This window comes from Oncorhynchus mykiss, chromosome 8 (assembly GCF_057628025.1).
Source record: "Oncorhynchus mykiss isolate SJ-2025 chromosome 8, ASM5762802v1, whole genome shotgun sequence".
Lineage (NCBI taxonomy): Eukaryota > Metazoa > Chordata > Actinopteri > Salmoniformes > Salmonidae > Oncorhynchus > Oncorhynchus mykiss.
In genome coordinates, this window is record NC_143029.1 from 82,006,961 (window position 1) to 82,026,838 (window position 19,878).

At 43.4% G+C, this 19,878-nt stretch overlaps 2 protein-coding genes across 4 annotated transcripts; one reads left to right on the forward strand and one right to left on the reverse strand.

Annotated features, from left to right (window-relative positions):
• Window positions 1-4,230: 4,230 nt before the first annotated feature.
• On the reverse strand, window positions 4,231-11,140 carry alg3 (ALG3 alpha-1,3- mannosyltransferase). The gene is made up of 9 exons (XM_090182792.1): window positions 10,957-11,140; window positions 10,402-10,501; window positions 10,059-10,206; window positions 9,515-9,675; window positions 9,041-9,161; window positions 7,481-7,686; window positions 7,201-7,278; window positions 6,866-7,009; window positions 4,231-6,714 (listed from the first exon to the last, which is right to left on the reverse strand). The coding sequence occupies exons 1-9, from the start codon at window positions 11,138-11,140 to the stop codon at window positions 6,567-6,569; spliced, it is 1,290 nt and encodes a 429-aa protein (XP_090038918.1). The 3' UTR covers window positions 4,231-6,566.
• On the forward strand, window positions 11,101-16,738 carry LOC110530734 (mitochondrial ubiquitin ligase activator of nfkb 1-A). 3 transcript variants are annotated; one of them, XM_021613989.3, is made up of 6 exons: window positions 11,101-11,386; window positions 12,394-12,579; window positions 12,899-12,986; window positions 13,190-13,310; window positions 13,505-13,736; window positions 13,926-16,738. In XM_021613989.3, exons 2-6 carry the CDS (start codon window positions 12,463-12,465, stop codon window positions 14,421-14,423), a joined length of 1,056 nt encoding a protein of 351 aa, XP_021469664.3. In that variant the 5' UTR covers window positions 11,101-11,386; window positions 12,394-12,462; the 3' UTR covers window positions 14,424-16,738. The 3 variants fall into 3 exon arrangements, with proteins under 3 accessions (XP_021469664.3, XP_021469662.3, XP_090038920.1); XM_021613987.3 differs by having other exon boundaries at window positions 11,126-11,386; window positions 12,424-12,579; XM_090182794.1 differs by having other exon boundaries at window positions 11,127-11,386; window positions 12,412-12,579.
• Window positions 16,739-19,878: the final 3,140 nt, after the last annotated feature.

The window sequence follows — 19,878 nt, forward strand, 5'->3', positions numbered from 1 at the left end:
TGTGGCCCTGGCAACCATTCAATTAGTTAAATGGCTTTTGATTGCTGTGTGTAGTTACTAACTCAGGTTAACTCCTCAGGTTAACTCCTCAGGTTAACTCCAGCTTAGATACGGAAGGACACAGTTGGGTTAAATGCGGAAGACACATTTCAGAATGAATGCATACAGTTGTAGAACTGACTAGGTATCCTCTCTTTCCTTTAAAGACTGTCTCTGTCTCAACTGAATAAGAGGTTATTTTGTTATTATACCAGGTGCTTTGGTCTTGGCCTGGGCCCCCAAGCCTAAAGGGAGGCTCCTACAGGGCGTTGCCAAGGTGACAGGTGGAACCAGAGTTCTTGGGTGAGGAGGAGAGACTGTAGCCCAAGATGAGAGAAGTGGCATCACTGCCCCCTAGTGGGGAATGTAAATCATTAACTTGGGTGAACAAATGGGGAAACAGTAGTACACAGTACACAGTAGTGTGCGTGAGAATCACAGCAATGCTGATGCAGAAGCAGTGGCCAGAAAAAGGTCCCTTGAAGGCAGGAGGAACCTAGGAAGAAACATGGGGCTCTACTCAATCTGTACCGCTGAAGAGTTAAATATTGGGTTATAGTTTCCGATTGAAAGGACATATGTAGCGTTTACCATGAAGACAGACTCCGCTAACATGGGAACATTGCCTTTAAATTTCAGTCACTCTGTAACAATGAACTTCGGCGATGTGGGTTGAATAGACCCCTAAGACCTGTCAGGCAAAGGCTGGATCTACTGTAATGACTGTACATACAGTGCCTTGCGAAAGTATTCGGCCCCCTGGAACTTTGCGACCTTTTGCCACATTTCAGGCTTCAAACATAAAGATATAAAACTGTATTTTTTTGTGAAGAATCAACAACAAGTGGGACACAATCATGAAGTGGAACGACATTTATTGGATATTTCAAACTTTTTTAACAAATCAAAAACTGAAAAATTGGGGGTGCAAAATTATTCAGCCCCCTTAAGTTAATACTTTGTAGCGCCACCTTTTGCTGCGATTACAGCTGTAAGTCGCTTGGGGTATGTCTCTATCAGTTTTGCACATCGAGAGACTGACATTTTTTCCCATTCCTCCTTGCAAAACAGCTCGAGCTCAGTGAGGTTGGATGGAGAGCATTTGTGAACAGCAGTTTTCAGTTCTTTCCACAGATTCTCCATTGGATTCAGGTCTGGACTTTGACTTGGCCATTCTAACACCTGGATATGTTGATTTTTGAACCATTCCATTGTAGATTTTGCTTTATGTTTTGGATCATTGTCTTGTTGGAAGACAAATCTCTGTCCCAGTCTCAGGTCTTTTGCAGACTCCATCAGGTTTTCTTCCAGAATGGTCCTGTATTTGGCTCCATCCATCTTCCCATCAATTTTAACCATCTTCCCTGTCCCTGCTGAAGAAAAGCAGGCCCAAACCATGATGCTGCCACCACCATGTTTGACAGTGGTGATGGTGTGTTCAGGGTGATGAGCTGTGTTGCTTTTACGCCAAACATAACGTTTTGCATTGTTGCCAAAAAGTTCAATTTTGTTTTCATCTGACCAGAGCACCTTCTTCCACATGTTTGGTGTGTCTCCCAGGTGGCTTGTGGCAAACTTTAAACAACACTTTTTATGGATATCTTTAAGAAATGGCTTTCTTCTTGCCACTCTTCCATAAAGGCTAGATTTGTGCAATATACGACTGATTGTTGTCCTATGGACAGAGTCTCCCACCTCAGCTGTAGATCTCTGCAGTTCATCCAGAGTGATCATGGGCCTCTTGGCTGCATCTCTGATCAGTCTTCTCCTTGTATGAGCTGAAAGTTTAGAGGGACGGCCAGGTCTTGGTAGATTTGCAGTGGTCTGATACTCCTTCCATTTCAATATTATCGCTTGCACAGTGCTCCTTGGGATGTTTAAAGCTTGGGAAATATTTTTGTATCCAAATCCGGCTTTAAACTTCTTCACAACAGTATCTCGGACCTGCCTGGTGTGTTCCTTGTTCTTCATGATGCTCTCTGCGCTTTTAACAGACCTCTGAGACTATCACAGTGCAGGTGCATTTATACGGAGACTTGATTACACACAGGTGGATTGTATTTATCATCATTAGTCATTTAGGTCAACATTGGATCATTCAGAGATCTTCACTGAACTTCTGGAGAGAGTTTGCTGCACTGAAAGTAAAGGGGCTGAATAATTTTGCACGGCCAATTTTTCAGTTTTTGATTTGTTAAAAAAGTTTGAAATATCCAATAAATGTCGTTCCACTTCATGATTGTGTCCCACTTGTTGTTGATTCTTCACAAAAAAATACAGTTTTATATCTTTATGTTTGAAGCCTGAAATGTGGCAAAAGGTCGCAAAGTTCAAGGGGGCCGAATACTTTCGCAAGGCACTGTACATACACGATATGGATTACATGGAGTCCTTAGAGAGGAACAAGGCTCAGAGGGGTATGGTTTTGGATAGCAGCCAGGTGTAGTGGTGCGTTTGGGGAACCGGCGGAGCTCCCAGTAAGGCAGTCTGAGACGGAGAGCCCACTCTGTGGCACTGGGCCGACGCCCCTCCAGCAGACAGTGAGGACACCTTCAACTCCACAGGTAAACCTACAACACAGTAGAGTTAGTCTGTCATAAACCTACAACACAGTAGAATTACAGTCTGTCATAAACCTACAACACAGTAGAATTACAGTCTGTCATAAACCTACAATACAGTAGAATTACAGTCTGTCATAAACCTACAACACAGTAGAATTACAGTCTGTCATAAACCTACAATACAGTAGAACTACAGTCTGTCATAAACTTACAACACAGTAGAATTACAGTCTGTCATAAACCTACAATACAGTAGAATTACAGTTTGTCATAAACCTACAATACAGTAGAATTACAGTCTGTCATAAACCTACAACACGGTAGAATTACAGTCTGTCATAAACCTACAACACAGTAGAATTACAGTCTGTCATAAACCTACAACACAGTAGAATTACAGTCTGTCATAAACCTACAACACAGTAGAATTACAGTCTGTCATAAACCTACAACACAGTAGAATTAGTCTGTCATAAACCTACAACACAGTAGAATTACAGTCTGTCATAAACCTACAACACAGTAGAATTACAGTCTGTCATAAACCTACAACACAGTAGAATTACAGTCTGTCATAAACCTACAACACAGTAGAACTACAGTCTGTCATAAACCTACAATACAAACATTTATCAAGACTTTTAACAAGTAGACATTACAGACATTTAAAATACCTGACAGGGAACACATTTACTTACAATAATTAACTCCAGTTCTTGTAATAGCCATTTTGTTTTGTTGTATCGTCCCTGTCTGGGAAACTCCTGCCTCCCCCTGCAGCCGGAATTCTTGCGACAGCAGTATGTGCCATTACATTGGCTAAATGTTAAATCGAACCCTTCAACCACTTGGACCACTCCATCACTCTATATGCACATTCATAATGTTGTTGTTCATCTATACCCTTTAAAAGGGTTCTTTGGCTGTCCCTATAGGACAACCCTTTTTGGTTCCAGGTAGAGACCCCTTTTGTAGCACCTGTTGTGGAGAGGGATCTACATGGATCCAAAAAGGGTCCTTCAAAGGGTTCACCTACAGGTACAGCCAAATAACTTTTTTAGGTCCTAGATAGCACCTTATTTTGTTAGAGTATATGCCTCCCTCTCAGGTGCGGGGGGGGTTGGACATGCCAGGCAGCTGTTCCTGCTGCTCTGCTACTGGGATGAGAACAGCCAGCTCAACATGCTCTGCTACAATCCCAACATGTCACCACATACAGTCACCATGTTAAAACCTCCACAATCTGTGGAACTACTTTCACCACATGTGAAGTGATGGTAGTGACGATTAATCCATAGAAACATGTCACCAGTGTTTCTCCTACCATAACTTTGGTGGGATTCCCACCTTAAATTTTAGTTAGGTTCGGTTGAAAAATGATATTTACAGCTCCGGTGTCTGTTACTAATGCCTTTGTGCCCTGTCTACAAATCTAATGCCATATTTACCAGTTCAAATATAATTTTAAAGCCATTGAATTAGATAAATAATCTCTGAAGTTTAACTTTTTTTTTAGTTTATTTGAGTTACTGCTCAAATAAATCTGAGCTGAATTACCTATTAACTAGGCAGTATGTCTAACTTGCATTAAAGTGTAGAATCAAATGACTGACTGAAATACATTCCATTCTCATTTCTTTACACATTTTATTTTCTCTTTATCAACAGAATAAATCTCCAATCTCTGTAACACAAACACTCATGCAAATCAAAACATACAGTTAAAGTCAGAAGTTTACATACACCTTGGCCAAATACATTTCAACTCAGTTTTTACCAATTCCTGACATTTAATCCTAGTAAAAATTCCCTGTCTTAGGTCAGTTAGGATCACCACTTTATTTTAAGAATGTGAAATGTCAGAATAATAGTAGAGAATAATTTATTTCAGCTTTTATTTATTTCATCACATTCCCAGTGGGTCAGAAGTTTACATAAACACAATTAGTATTTGGTAGCATTGCCTTTAAAATATTTAACTTGGGTCAAACGCTTCAGGTAGCCTTCCACAAGCTTCCCACAATAAGTTGGGTGAATTTTGGCCCATTCCTCCTGACACAGCTTTGTGATGGCCACTCCGATATCTTCACTTTGTTGACCTTAAGCTATTTTGCCACAACTTCAGAAGATTTGCCATTTGGAAGACCCATTTTCAACTAAGCATTAACTTCCTGGCTGATGTCTTGAGATGTTGCTTCAATATATCCACAAAATTTCCCTCCTCATGATGCCATCTATTTTGTGAAGTGCACCAGTCCCTCCTGCAGAAAAGCACCCCCACAACATGATGCTGCCACCACCGTGCTTCAAGGCTGGGATGGTGTTCTTCAGGTTGCAAGCCTCCCCCTTTTTCCTCCAAACATAACGATGGTCATTATGGCCAAACAGGTCTATTTTGTTTCATCAGACCAGAGGACATTTTTCAAAAAAGTACAATCTTTGTCCCCGTGTGCAGTTGCAAACCGTAGTCTTGCTTTTTTATGCCGGTTTTGGAGCAGTGTCTTCTTCCTTGCTGAGCGGCCTTTCAGGTTATGTCGATATAGGACTAGTTTTACTGGATATAGATACTTTTGTACCCGTTTCCTCCAGCATCTTCACAAGGTCCTTTGCTGTTGTTCTGGGATTGATTTGCACTTTTGGCACCAAAGTATGTTCATCTCTAGGAGATAGAATTCGTCTCCTTCCTGAGCGGTATGACAGCTGCGTGGTCCCATGGTGTTTATACTTGCGTACTATTGTTTGTACAGATCTGTCTGTAAACAATTGTTGGAAAAATTACTTGTGTCATGCACAAAGTAGATGTCTTGAGTTTGTTAACAAGAAATGTGTGGAGTGGTTGAAAAACGAGTTAATGACTCCAACCTAAGTGTATGTAAACTGACTCCAACTGTATATCAGCAAACAAATATGAACATTAAACTACGCTACACATAATCTATGGCAGCACATTAAAAGAGTTCATACTTAAAAAGGTACAGTTCGGTATTCATATTAAAAGGGACAGTTCACCAAAATATCAACATTAGCTCACTGAACTACCTCTATTCTTAGACTAAAATAACTTCAGTGCGTGTTGACAAGAAGGCGTAATCTAGGTGCGGGAAACTGACCTTCTATTTAGTCTACTGCACACTGAAAACCAAACTATTAGAATTTTGGTTTTAACAAATCGACAGAACCTTGATTGTCAACAGCTTAGTTTTGCATGGTCATATTGTTATATGAAATGCCATTTATTATGTATTAGCCTATAGTAAGCCTTGTGGTAGCTAGGCTACATCATTCCTATTGTGCCCAATGGGTGGTACCAATTTAAAGCTTCATTAAAAAAACATAGAAACCATCTTTAATATAATATGCCATTTAGCAGATGCTTTCATCCAAATGAACTGAGTCATGCATACATTTAAAAAAATATTTTTTACACATGGGTGGTCCCTGGAATCGAACCCACTATCTTGGCATTGCTGAGCTACAGCAAACCAGGATGTTTACATCAACAAATAGTCCAGTAACAGAAGTTCAGACCAGCTGATTGCCAGGATGAGGAACTACTGTACTAACAGTTTGACTCTACTTAACAGGACAAATGGGCTAAAGGCAGTTTCTCCATAAAAAATACATACTGGAAGTAAGAGACCCTTACTTAAAGATGTCTTATCAACAACACAGCAAAGCATTCAGCATTTCTCCTCACAACGAGACTCCCACACTAGACTCCCACCTAAATTAGATTTAATTCTTTAACCTGAGAATCCTAATTGTTTTCGGGCCTCCTCCCACCCCACGAACCTTCCACATACAGTCTCACGCTGTACCTTCTCCCACCTGTACGTTACGCTATACATTAGCACAGAGCTACAGCGAGATGGGCAAGACGTGGTGAGAACCAGCCTGGGGTGAGAGCAGGGTGGAGATGGTCGACCAGACCCCTACGACAGGAGGGTTTCCTAGGGGAAAAGCTCACTTGCTCTTGGTCTTCTCCTCTACCCCGGGGACGAACCACAGGGAGAGCAGCATGATGAGATGACAGACATGGAGGGCTGCTGAACTGTGTGTAGTAGAAGGGTAGGTGTTCCACGACAGCTCCACCAGGCCAAGGATCAAAACCCTGTCCACAGAAACACCACGTTAGACATAACAGAAGAACACAGTGACAATAACAGGTATTTTGACCCATTTGACCCATCTAGGCTCATATTTTATGGTTCCTAATTCTGCTCCCAACATTGTAGCCAAAGGTATGTCCCGTCCCCTCTTACCTGAGTAGGTGAGCCAGCTTCTTGACTCCTCCGCTCCAGAGAAGGAAAGGTAGGGTGTGGAAGTACCAGACGTAGAACTGGTAGTGCAGCGAGCGGCTGAAGCACATGCCGATGAAGTTAGACGTGAAGAGGATCAGCACCATCTGTGATCGGCTGTTAAGGTCTAATATAATTGGCTTTTGGAACACTTTAACCCACTAATAACCCTCTTTAGTGATATATTAGACCCTGGTACATTATGGCCATAGAAAGATAAGAGTTAGAGATATAGAAAACACCACAATGGTACAGTGTTTCTACTCATGGCTCCAGAGACACAGACTGAGGAAAGGATATGATCTGAGGTGAGTTTCTGGGCAGGGATGACTCGCTTGGCTGGCTCCTTCAGCAGATCCATGATGCTCTCTCCAGGCCTGAGGGGAAAATGAGTTGGTTTAATAAAATCAGAAAGCATGTCCAGTAACAACAAAAAGCAGAGATAGCCAGACTCAAGCATTGGTGTGCTTGTCAGTTAGGCTGTGTGGTTCATTTTAGGCTACACTAGTGGCCAATAATTTCATCCTGACCATGAAAATATCTAATCCTAGTGATAACCCCAGTAGCCACATCTCTCACCTCTTCCAGCGACGCAGGGCAAACAGTAGCAGGGCTAGCAGGTGGGCAGCCAGGAGCACCAGATGGAAGTAGCGACTTAGGAAAAGCCACTCAGGCAGGAAGCGCCAGTTCACTGTCCACTTGAACATAAACTGACGACCCAAGTCAAAGGCCCGGGTCATATAGCCAATGGGATTCTCCATCAGGAAGGGTAGGCCCAACAATATCTGTGATAGGGAGAGAAGTGCGGGGAGGTGGAGTAAAGATGGACAATGAACAGAATGGAAATAGAGTAGGAAAAACCTGATTGTCCTCACAATGTGGAGATGGGATGGAACTCTGGAGACAAGAAACATGTCACGACGTGGCCCTTTTGGGTGTATACCGTGAGCCCAGACATTACATCATGGAACTCCCCCTTTTCTACTCTAGTATAAAAGCCACTTCCAACCAAATTTACATTAGATCAGAAAACATGAAGTGGTAGCTACATGTTGAAATGGTTGGCAACTCTGCCAAAGAGACCTACGGTAAGCCGGCCGCCTCGAATGGTTAAGAAATCTACAAACTCTAGTCAAGAGAACACAGGGACAAGGTCCCCACGTTGGAATGGCTATCGCTCTAGAAACCAAACGCTGGTGTGTGAAGTGATTTAAACCACAACTCTACCAGAGGACAAGATCAGAAAACAAGGAGCTGTCGTTACATGTTGAAAGGGTGAATAAATCTACAAATTAAAATACCAATTATTCAGGCTGCAGCTGTTTATAAATACTTTAGTCTGTTAAATGCATCCGATCTACGAACATTTCCAAATGGTACTCTGAAGTACCCATTATAACAACCTACAACTCCGACAGACTTTGATCTCTGGTGGACAAACCAGAGGCTTCCTGTCGACTATCCATCAGACGGACCGGCGATCGCAGAGAGGGACAGCAAAGGCATACACTCGTAAATATGTCAACTGCAATTTATTTTCAAATAAGCGGCTGTTCATGTTAGAAGTATTAGCATTTCATGAGCGTAGTTCTCCACTGTATTACAGTGAATCCTCTGAGTTTCCCACTCTCGAACTGACCCCACCCCTTTCCTTTGTCTACCAAGCCGGCATATCAGCTTAGCCCACTAGGGACATTTCTATCATGTCAGTAACCTATGTGTGTGTGTTTATGTAATTCTGTGAGTAAGTTACTTAGTAAATAAATAATTAAGCCAATTTCTATATCGCTGATTCATGATCTGTGTTAGGGTTCGTGCAGATATCCAAGGGTTTGCGACATTCAGGAATGAGACTGATGAGGTAATAATACATGAATAAGTGACTAATAAATAAGGTATTAAAATATCTGAAGAGTTTTATATTTGGGAAATTGACACTCTATAAACAACATTTTCCCATGGTGCCTCAACTTCCTAGTTAATTCCTATTCCGTGATCCGTTGAATTACGGAATAATTACACATAAAAAATTGATTTGATAATATATAGTCTTCACATTTAAAGATAGTCAATTCTACGACATGCATCTGTGTCTAAAATCGAAATGTAACAGTTAAATCAGATGAAGGAGGTCCTAACCTGGATGGCAGCACAGAGAGAGAGCTTGGGTATGGCCCTCATCAGGCCAAACTCAGACAGCAGGAGGAAGAGGAGGCCCGGGGCAAACAGGAGCACATTCATCTTCACAGACACTGCTAAACTGTCCACAACAAAGGGAGAGGAAGTTGTCATTCATCATGTGACGGGACAACGTAGCCATAGATGTTGAGTTGGGCAACTCAGTTCTGCCAATCTGAATTAAGAGGGCTATTGTGTCCCATAGCCTGCATTTAGACAGGCAGCCAAATTCTGATCTTTTGCCCTATTGTTGGCAAAAGAGCTGATCTGACTGTTCAAAAGACCAATTAGTGAAAGAAAGATCAGAATTGGGTTGCCTCTATAAAAAGCAGCCATATTTGCCCACACTGAACTGAACCAAGCTAAACTTGAACTGATCTGATCCAGGTGGAACTAAGCTGAGATAGGCTCCAGTTGTCCAGGGTTCATACTTGCCTGTAGAGGCCACAGCCCAGAGCCCAGCGGCCGTCCAGGAACAGATTGACAGCCCCGAACAACATCATCATGGCTACAGGGTCGTTGAAAAGACGCAGGACAAAGATGGAGTGTATCCGGTAGGAGGCACAGCACACAAAGAAGAATACGTAGGGAGGAACCTGGGCCCAGATTCACAAAACACTTCTTACGCAAAAACTTAAGCTTCTTAAGAAAATAAAAATAAGTTCATAAGATAGTTTGTAAGTGCAATTTTTCAACAATATCTTAAGATTTAATGATTTTCTAAGAAAATAACTTCAGAATGTTTTGTGAATGAGGATTCTGGAGAGGGCAGACAAACAGACAGGCAGGCATCTAAAGAAAAGTGAATAGCCTTTTACAGTGCAGGATTTTCTCATGCAGAGATTGTCATAGGAAACTGAATATTCCAGTTCAAACTCGTTTAAGTAACATAATTAAGTTGGGACTTGATACTCTAATATTGAGAGAGCAAATTGTAGATAAAGACTGTTCTCTGGGTAACTATTTAGACCTAGCTGACCTTCTGGGTGCGGTGGTAGATCCTGAAGACGAGCAGCAGGGTGAGCAGGTAGAAAACAGCAAACAGGTACTGGGCCAGGCGAATATTCACCCCGTGGTTGGTGATGTAATACAGCGCTGTGAAAGTGTACACAAATCCTGCTGGGTATCTGGAATGGTAGTTTCCGGAAGTCAGTTTCAAGACTGATTTTGTTCAAGTTAAGAAATGTCACACTGCAGGTACACAAACACACACACAGTTGTAATGATTTGTCATGGGGTTCAGTGATGAAGGCCAATCCTGGTCCTGGATCCTGGTTCCTTAACTTATAAAGTGCCAGCACAAATAGGTTAGTGGAACTTACACCAGCGGGCCTGTGCCTCCTTTGAGCTGGGTGTAGTCGTAGGTGCCGTTGATGACTCCCTCTACCTCATCCATATACGCCTGCCAGTCGATCTCTGTGTCTGCATGAGAAGACATTCACCAATGAGTGACAGGTGGCATTTGCAATAACTTGTGGAAGGTACCTAAATAATCAGGTGACAGAACAATCAGCAGCAACTAATGTTAGTGCTAAGAAAAAAATAATAAACAAGAGGGAAATTGCAGGAACTATGTCAAAAGTTCAGTAGACTAGATTAACAAACTACCATTGTTGCTTTCAAATTCCTGGTTGTCTATCTTACACATTCTTGTGCTGGCAACAGAAATTGGCACAACTTTTGAAAACATATTTCATTCATACTAGGCAACATCATCACTAGGAAGGGGGTAATCACGCTGTGGCTGTAAATTCACTTTAACAAGTGGCACTACAGAAGCTAGCTGACAAACACTAGCTGTTAGCTAGCGAGCTACGTTCATTGCAATGCAGGGGCAAGCTAACTAGCTAAACTGCTAGCATGCTACTAGTACTTACATGCAACTTTTTGGATGACCCATATGTTTATTCCGATCTCCAGGAACCACAGAACAGAGGCGACCAGTATTGTGTACTCTGCCTTGAATAAGATCAAATGTTTATCCTGCCATAGTGTACGAAGTGGCGCCCACGCTCTAGACCGTGGACCAGGGGACGACTTTTTCCTCACACCTCCTGCCATTTCGACGCAGCTAGCTAGCTACGTGTCACCGCAACTCGACCAAAGACAGTACCAAATATGCTTTTTTTTATGTTAAAAAAAATAAAATAACTGACAATATGTGACAGGACTTATAAGTACCCCGTCACATGATTCAGGAAAGCTTCACCCGAAGATGCATGGTGGCTTCAAGGAAGTGGTACATGTCATATGACCAAAACAAAAATAGCCATTCTTCCGGGGATGATAACTTGAGCGGTTTCAAAGGTAAAAAATGACAATACTGATTGATTAAGTTCAATTTGATGTATTGACCGTTGCAGAAGAGTGCACAAATACTATTGTCATGTTATGGTCTGACTATTGCGGACATAGACCACATTTATGACTAATCAAATAAGATGTTTTAAAGGTCAATGGCAGGTTTTCCAGCTAACTAAACATTTGCTAACCAACTGTGTAATGTTTATTTCTAGCCTCTCAGTGAGCCAGCCATCAACTTTAATTTGTACTTTTATTATTTATAAGTAGCTAGCTATATTAGATAGCATAATGTCAATGTTCAACGAGATATTTCGTTACATGTAGATCTGTTTCGGCTAACGTTACATCAGAGAAATGGCTTTACTGGGTCATATGTATTTAAACTACCGGTTGTTCTAATTAGTTAGCTTGGCCCAAAATAACATGGTCAACCCTATAATTGTATTAGCTAATCACCTAAGTCAGTAATTGGTATTTGAATTCAAACACTGTCATCATATTACATAAAACATCTAGAAAGAGATAGGTAACGTTACCCCTTTTATATAAAAAAAAAAGCTAAAAAATGCCACCTACCGATTTTGTAAATCATCAATGAAATAAAACTTTTCAACTTTGTTGTGCTTGTGGGTGAAGGCAGTGAATATGTAAATAGTCATAATTTATCTGACTGAATCAGTGTAATACTAGAATTGTTTGAGATCAAGTTTCTTAGACTGTAAAGTTTGGGTTATATAACCTATCATATGTGAATAACCCAACATTTTGTGACTCTTTGTATTCTGAGTAGCCTAATTCAGTTTACTGTCAAAGTGCTGAACAGAAATAGCAACCAGCCTTGTGCCACTTTGATGTCCTACAGAAAATTATAGACATTTTCAAGCATTTCACTGAAAATCTCAAAGAGAATCCGGCAGCTGCGGATTTAATTGCAGCTTGTCAGAGTGATGCGTGGGCATCTTGCATTCATGCTAAAGAACCTCCTTCATATTACATCACATGTTTGGCAGTCTGTTTCTGTACTGTAGCCCTATTACAAGGGAGGTGAGAAGAGACCGTGTGGAGAGTGTGTTGGGGGGATGGAGGAGTTTCCAGTGAGGACGGTGGAGGGGCTGTGTCTAGGCACCAGCTTGGCCATATCAGGCCTCTTCTTCTACATCTACAGGAAAAAGAGGAAATCGGTGGACAAGCTCAATGTTAGTAGCCTGCCCTGTCTCTATTCCTTCAGACTACGGCCTAGATTCAATCCGTATCGCTGAAGATCCACGCAAAAGCACAATCAAAATTTTAAAGGCAATGTTTCAGCGTTCGCAGAGACTGCATTCACGGTAGGCTACACGCTGCATATGTCGGCTCAAAAGGAAATGACCTTTACATTTCAATTGCGCTATAACAAGGATCTTCCGCAATCCGGATTGAATAACATTGTGAACAGAGTGCAAAACCATGATTTTTTTAGGAGACATGAGAATTTTCATAGGAATGACAGGCTTTTCTTTTTGCTTGTTGTTTCAGGAGGCACCCCACATTAATTTGGATGGGAAACTGGCAGACCTTTTGAATGTGACACCAGGAAAGTGTCTGCAGTATGTTGTCATCGAAGGTGAAGTTATTTGTGTGAATGGGTAACATTTCTGAATGTATCACTATGATCATATTATTATGATATTGAGTGAAACCTATTCTCTCTCACCTACGTAATTAGTGTAATTAATGGCTCTATCCATTGTGTGTGTGTGTGTGTGTGTGTGTGTGTGTGTATGTGTGTGTATGTGTGTGTATGTGTGTGTATGTGTGTCTGTATAGGAGCAGTGCAGCCTGTGGGGGAGCCTCTAAGGAGTCAGTACCAGGAAGGCAGCGTAGGGGTAGTGCAGAAACTCATGCTGAGGGAACACAAGCTGGTGTGGAACAGCCTGGCCCACACCTGGTAGAAACACTCTTGACTGACACTCCACATATCATGTGAAAGACTAGTTTAATCTGTATCCTCATTTTGTTATCAACTGTAATATGACAAGGAGCATCTGACATTTAGTCTCAGCAGATATACATCACTAATTATAACCTGTCATATCACCACACAAAACACCTTACTCACTGTGCCCCCCCTTTCCTGTGTAGGATGGACAGTGAGTGCGTGCTGCACCAGAGAGTGAATACTGTGCCCTTCAGCCTGGTGGGGTCGGACCAGGCCAACGTGAGGGTGCTGTGTCCCCTGGAGGCCTCAGAGCTGAAGATGGAGATCCTCCATGAGAAGTTCCACCAGGCCACCTACGGTTTCACCGACATCGTCGGACATTACCTCAGTGGAGAGAAGCCCAAAGGCCAGCTGGAGACTGAGGAAATGCTCAAGGTGAGATTTAGTTTGGTTTGATCATTTTACCACCGATAAATTACCTGTTACATCTTCAATCCTAAAATTCCACAATAACATCCCAAAACGTTCCATTGTGTTTAGGATGAGGTCACCACTATTGCCCCTGAATAGTGCTCCAAAGAGCATGAATAATCCTGACTGATTTGTGTCTGTCTGTATTTCCAGGTTGGCGCTACTCTTACAGGTGTAGGCGAGCTCATCCTGGACACGGACCGGGTGCTGAAGCTCCGCCCGCCCACCGACGGCTCAGAGTACTTCCTAAGCACAGCAGACTTTGAGACCCTGCGGCTGGAGCAGGAAGACCAGGCGGTGGTCTGGCGGGTCCTGGCCTCTGTGTTCGCCCTGGCTGGGGCCGCCGTCCTCCTCTGGGTGGGCTGCCGCTACTACCGCAGCCTGAGGGTCTGCTGGGAACAGGAACGTCTGAAGAGGGAGTTTGAGACACTGGGCGCCGGGGGGTCTGGGGCTACACAACAGGGGTCTAGGGAGCAGGAGACGCCCCTGGAGAATGACTGTGTGATCTGCCTGACCCAGCTCCGTAGCTGTGTGCTACTGGACTGTGGGCACGTGTGCTGCTGCTACAGCTGCTACCAGGCCCTGCCTCAGGCCATCTGCCCCATATGCCGGCAGGCCATCAACAGAGTGGTGCCCCTCTACCAGGCATGAAGCCCAGCCAGGGAGAACAAATCAAAATGTTATTTGTCTCATACACATGTTTAGCAGATGTTATTGCGGGTATAGCGAAATGCTTGTGTTCGTAGCTCCAACAGTGCAGCAATATCTAACAATTCACAACAATACACACAAATCTAAAAGTAAAGAATGGAATTAAGGAATATATAAATATTAGGATGAGCAACGTCGGAGTTGCATTGACTAAATACAGTAGAATAGAATACAGTTGAAGTCAGAAGTTTACATACACCTTAGCCAAATACATTAAAACTCTGTTTTTCACAATTCCTGACATTTAATCCTAGTAGAAATTCTCTGTCTTAGGTCAGTTAGGCTCACCACTTTATTTTAAGAATGTGAAGAATTGTTTATTTCAGCCTTTATTTCTTTCATCACATTCCCAGTCGGTCAGAAGTTTACATACACTCAATTAGTATTTGGTAGCATTGCCTTTAAATTGTTTAACTTGGGTCAAACGTTTCGGGTAACCTTTCACAAGCTTCCCACAATAAGTTGGGTGAATTGTGGCCCATTCCTCCTGACAGAGCTGGTGTAACTGAGTCAGGTTTGTAGGCCTCCTTGCATGCACACGCTTTTTCAGTTCTGCCCACAAATTTGCTAAGGGATTGAGGTCAGGGCTTTGTGATGGACACTCCAATACCTTGACTTTGTTGTCCTTATCCATTTTGCCACAACTTTGGAAGAATTCTTGTCGTCATTGTCCATTTGGAAGACCCATTTGCGACCAAGCTTTAACTTCCTGACTGATGTCTTGAGATGTTGCTTCAATATATCGACATAATTTTCCTGCCTCATGATGCCATCTATTTTGTGAAGTGCACCAGTCCCTCCTGCAGCAAAGCACTCCCAAAACATGATGCTGCCACTCCCGTGCTTCATGGTTGGGATGGTGTTCTTCGGCTTGCAAGCCTCCCCCTTTTTCCTCCAAACATAACGATGGTCATTATGGCCAAACAGTTCTATTTTTGTTTCATCAGACCAGAGGACATTTCTCCAAAAACTACGATCGTTGTCCCCATGTGCAGTTATAAACCGTAGTCTGGCTTTTTTTATGGCGGTTTTGGAGCAGAGGCTTCTTCCTTGCTGAGCGGCCTTTCAGGTTGTGTTGATATAGGACTCGTTTTACTGTGGATATAGATACTTTTGTACCTGTTTCCTCCAGAATCTTCCCAAGGGGCTTTGCTGTTGTTCTGGGATTGATTTTCACTTTTCGTACCAAAGTACGTTCATCTCTAGGAGACAGAACACGTCTCCTTCCTGAGCGGTATGACGGCTGTGTGGTCCCATGGTGTTTATACTTGCGTACTATTGTTTGTACAGATTAATGTGGTACCTTCAGGCATTTGGAAGTTGCTCCCAAGGATGAACCAGACTTGTGGATGTCTACAAAATATTTTCTGAGGCCTTGTCTGATTTCTTTAGATTTTCCCATGATGTCAAGCAAAGAGGCACTAAGTTTGAAGGTAGACATTGAAATACATCCACAGGTACAGCTCCAATTGACTCAAATCAGATGCTTTTAAATCCATGACTTAATTTTCGGGAATTTTCCAAGCTGTTTAAATGCACAATCAAATTAGTGTATGTAAACTTCTGACCCACTGGAATTGTGATACAGTGAATTATAAGTGAAATAATCTGTCTGTAAACAATTGTTGGAAAAAACTTGTGTCATGCACACAGTAGATGTCCTAACCGACTTGCCAAAACTATAGTTTGTTAACAAGAAATTTGTGGAGTGGTTGAAAAAACACATTTTTAATGACTTTAAACTTCTGACTTCAATTGTAGATATGAGATGAGTAAAGCAGTATGTAACCATTATTAAAGTGACCAGTGATTCCAAGTTTATGTTTATGGGGCAGCAGCCTCTAAGGGGCAGGGTTACGTAACCGGGTGGAAGCCGCCTAGTGGTGGCTATTGAGATGGAAGCTGTTTTTCAGTCTCTTTAATGCACCTGTACTGACCTCGCCTTCTGGATGATAGCGGGGTGAACAGGCAGTGGCTCGGGTGGTTATTGTCCTTGATGATCTTTTTGGCCTTCCTGTGACATCGGATGCTGTAGGTGTCATGGAGGGCAGGTAGTTTGCCCCCGATGATACGTTGGGCAGACCGCACCACCCTCTGGAGAGCCCTGCGGTTGCCATACCAGGCAGTGATACAGCCTGTAAAAGTTGTTTGTTCCATCAGAACAAAAAACACGAGCCGGCGCACACCCAGAATTGATTTTTTCTGTGGAGGTGCTGACTAACGGCGAATAAAAAATAAAGAGAGTCACACACTCACATATAAACTCCCAGTCATTTATTGGGTAAGTCAATGTTTCGTCCTCACTTCTTCTTCAGGAAGAAGGCACAGTGATGCCGAATAGTTTGTCCATCAGAACAGACATATATATGTGTTCTGATGGATGGAAAAGTTGGGGGGTGTTGTTACCTGTTCTATAGAAAGACAAGGTGATAGAATGGAGATTGGCTGTAACTAAGGCTTAATGATGATTTGTCTCTAGAGAGGTGGAGGGAAAGAGAAGATGGAAGGATAACTGTGCTGTGATGTCAACACAGTGGGCACCATAATTATACACTTCTGGAGAACTGAGGAGAGGCCTAACACACCCGAATAGTTAAACGCAAACACACCCTGAAGAGTTAGACCCTAACACACCCTGAAGAGTTAGACCTTAACACACCCTGACTAGTTGGACCCTAACACACCCTGACTAGCTAGACCCTAACACGCCCTGACTAGCTAGACCCTAACACACCCTGACTAGCTAGACCCTAACACACCCTGACTAGCTAGACCCTAACACACCATGACTAGCTAGACCCTAACACACCATGACTAGCTAGACCCTAACACACCATGACTAGCTAGACATTAACTAGCTAGACCCTAACACACCCTGCCTAGCTAGACCCTAACACACCCTGACTAGTTAGACCCTAACACGCCCCAACTGGCTAGACCCTGACACACCCCGACTAGTTAGACCCTAACACTCCCCGACTAGCTAGACGCTAACTAGTTAGATCCTAACACCCCGACTAGTTAGAACCTAACACACCCTGACTAGCTACACCCTAACTAGTTAGACCCTGTCACACCTCGACTATCCAGACCCTAATACACCCCGACTAGCTAGACCCTAACACACCCTCAGTTTGCTGGACCCTAACACACCCTCAGCTGGCTAGACCCTAACACACCCTCAGCTAGCTAGACCCTAACACACCCTCAGCTAGCTAGACCCTAACACACCCTCAGCTAGCTAGACCCTAACACACCCTCAGCTAGCTAGACCCTAACACACCCTCAGCTAGCTAGACCCGAACACACCCTCAGCTAGCTAGACCCGAACACACCCTCAGCTAGCTAGACCCTAACACACCCTCAGCTAGCTAGACCCTAACACATCCTCAGCTAGCTAGACCCTAACACATCCTCAGCTAGCTAGACCCTAACACACCCTCAGCTAGCTAGACCCTAACACACCCTCAGCTAGCTAGACCCTAACACACACTCAGCTAGCTAGACCCTAACACACCCTCAGCTAGCTAGACCCGAACACACCCTCAGCTAGCTAGACCCTAACACACCCTCAGCTAGCTAGACCCTAACACATCCTCAGCTAGCTAGACCCTAACACATCCTCAGCTAGCTAGACCCTAACACATCCTCAGCTAGCTAGACCCTAACACACCCTCAGCTAGCTAGACCCTAACACACCCTCAGCTAGCTAGACCCTAACACACCCTCAGCTAGCTAGACCCTAACACACCCTCAGCTAGCTAGACCCGAACACACCCTCAGCTAGCTAGACCCTAACACACACTCAGCTAGCTAGACCCTAACACACCCTCAGCTAGCTAGACCCTAACACACCCTCAGCTAGCTAGACCCTAACACACACTCAGCTAGCTAGACCCAAACACACCCTCAGCTAGCTAGACCCTAACACATCCTCAGCTAGCTAGACCCTAACACATCCTCAGCTAGCTAGACCCGAACACACCCTCAGCTAGCTAGACCCTAACACATCCTCAGCTAGCTAGACCCTAACACACCCTCAGCTAGCTAGACCCTAACACACCCTCAGCTAGCTAGACCCTAACACACCCTCAGCTAGCTAGACCCTAACACACCCTCAGCTAGCTAGACCCTAACACACCCTCAGCTAGCTAGACCCTAACACACCCTCAGCTAGCTAGACCCTAACACATCCTCAGCTAGCTAGACCCTAACACACCCTCAGCTAGCTAGACCCTAACACACCCTCAGCTAGCTAGACCCGAACACACCCTCAGCTAGCTAGACCCTAACACACCCTCAGCTAGCTAGACCCTAACACATCCTCAGCTAGCTAGACCCTAACACATCCTCAGCTAGCTAGACCCTAACACATCCTCAGCTAGCTAGACCCTAACACACCCTCAGCTAGCTAGACCCTAACACACACTCAGCTAGCTAGACCCTAACACACCCTCAGCTAGCTAGACCCTAACACACCCTCAGCTAGCTAGACCCGAACACACCCTCAGCTAGCTAGACCCTAACACACACTCAGCTAGCTAGACCCTAACACACCCTCAGCTAGCTAGACCCTAACACACCCTCAGCTAGCTAGACCCTAACACACACTCAGCTAGCTAGACCCAAACACACCCTCAGCTAGCTAGACCCTAACACATCCTCAGCTAGCTAGACCCTAACACATCCTCAGCTAGCTAGACCCGAACACACCCTCAGCTAGCTAGACCCTAACACATCCTCAGCTAGCTAGACCCTAACACACCCTCAGCTAGCTAGACCCTAACACACCCTCAGCTAGCTAGACCCTAACACACCCTCAGCTAGCTAGACCCTAACACACCCTCAGCTAGCTACACAGAGCAGGACTTGTGCACATAAACCCTCACAAAGGACACTGCAAAATTAGCTCTATTGAGTCTGTCAGAGAGGGAGACCAACACTTGACCTACTAGACAAACTGTATTTATTATACTGGACTAAAGGGTTCTTGGCATTCTTTAAACAGAGCCTATCTGTAGCTGATGGTATGTACAAAATTAGAATCTGAGGTTTGTGAAATATATACAGTATGTATTTCTGAAGCTAACAGCTGTTATATAGAGTTTTGTTTGGAATAGTAAATGTGTGTTTATAGATACTGGGGAATGCAGTCCCCTCGTCAATGTGCATATGTACAGAGATAGATGTTTATTTTCTTACTAATATTGCTTGCTTTGTGTCTTCATTGGTTAATATGAATCATTGCTTCTGTAAGGAGTGACTGTATAAGTTATCTGATTACATGGAATTTGTGATGATAACCAAATTTTGAATATATATATATATATATATATATATATATATATATATATACAGTACTAGTCAAACGTTTGGATGCCTACTGTACTCATTC

Bases quoted from the DNA above. Each gene is read 5' to 3' on its own strand.
- alg3 (XM_090182792.1), bottom strand. From the start codon at position 11,140: ATGGCAGGAGGTGTGAGGAAAAAGTCGTCCCCTGGTCCACGGTCTAGA. The intron at 9,162-9,514 runs GCAAGTATGAAC...TGTTGTGGACAG, and splicing joins CTGGGCTGTGGCCTCTACAG to TTTAGCAGTGTCTGTGAAGA. The intron at 7,687-9,040 runs GTTAGGACCTCC...TCCCTATCACAG, and splicing joins CTCTCTGTGCTGCCATCCAG to ATATTGTTGGGCCTACCCTT.
- LOC110530734 (XM_021613989.3), top strand. From the start codon at position 12,463: ATGGAGGAGTTTCCAGTGAGGACGGTGGAGGGGCTGTGTCTAGGCACC. The intron at 12,580-12,898 runs GTTAGTAGCCTG...TTGTTGTTTCAG, and splicing joins AATCGGTGGACAAGCTCAAT to GAGGCACCCCACATTAATTT. The intron at 13,737-13,925 runs GTGAGATTTAGT...CTGTATTTCCAG, and splicing joins AGACTGAGGAAATGCTCAAG to GTTGGCGCTACTCTTACAGG.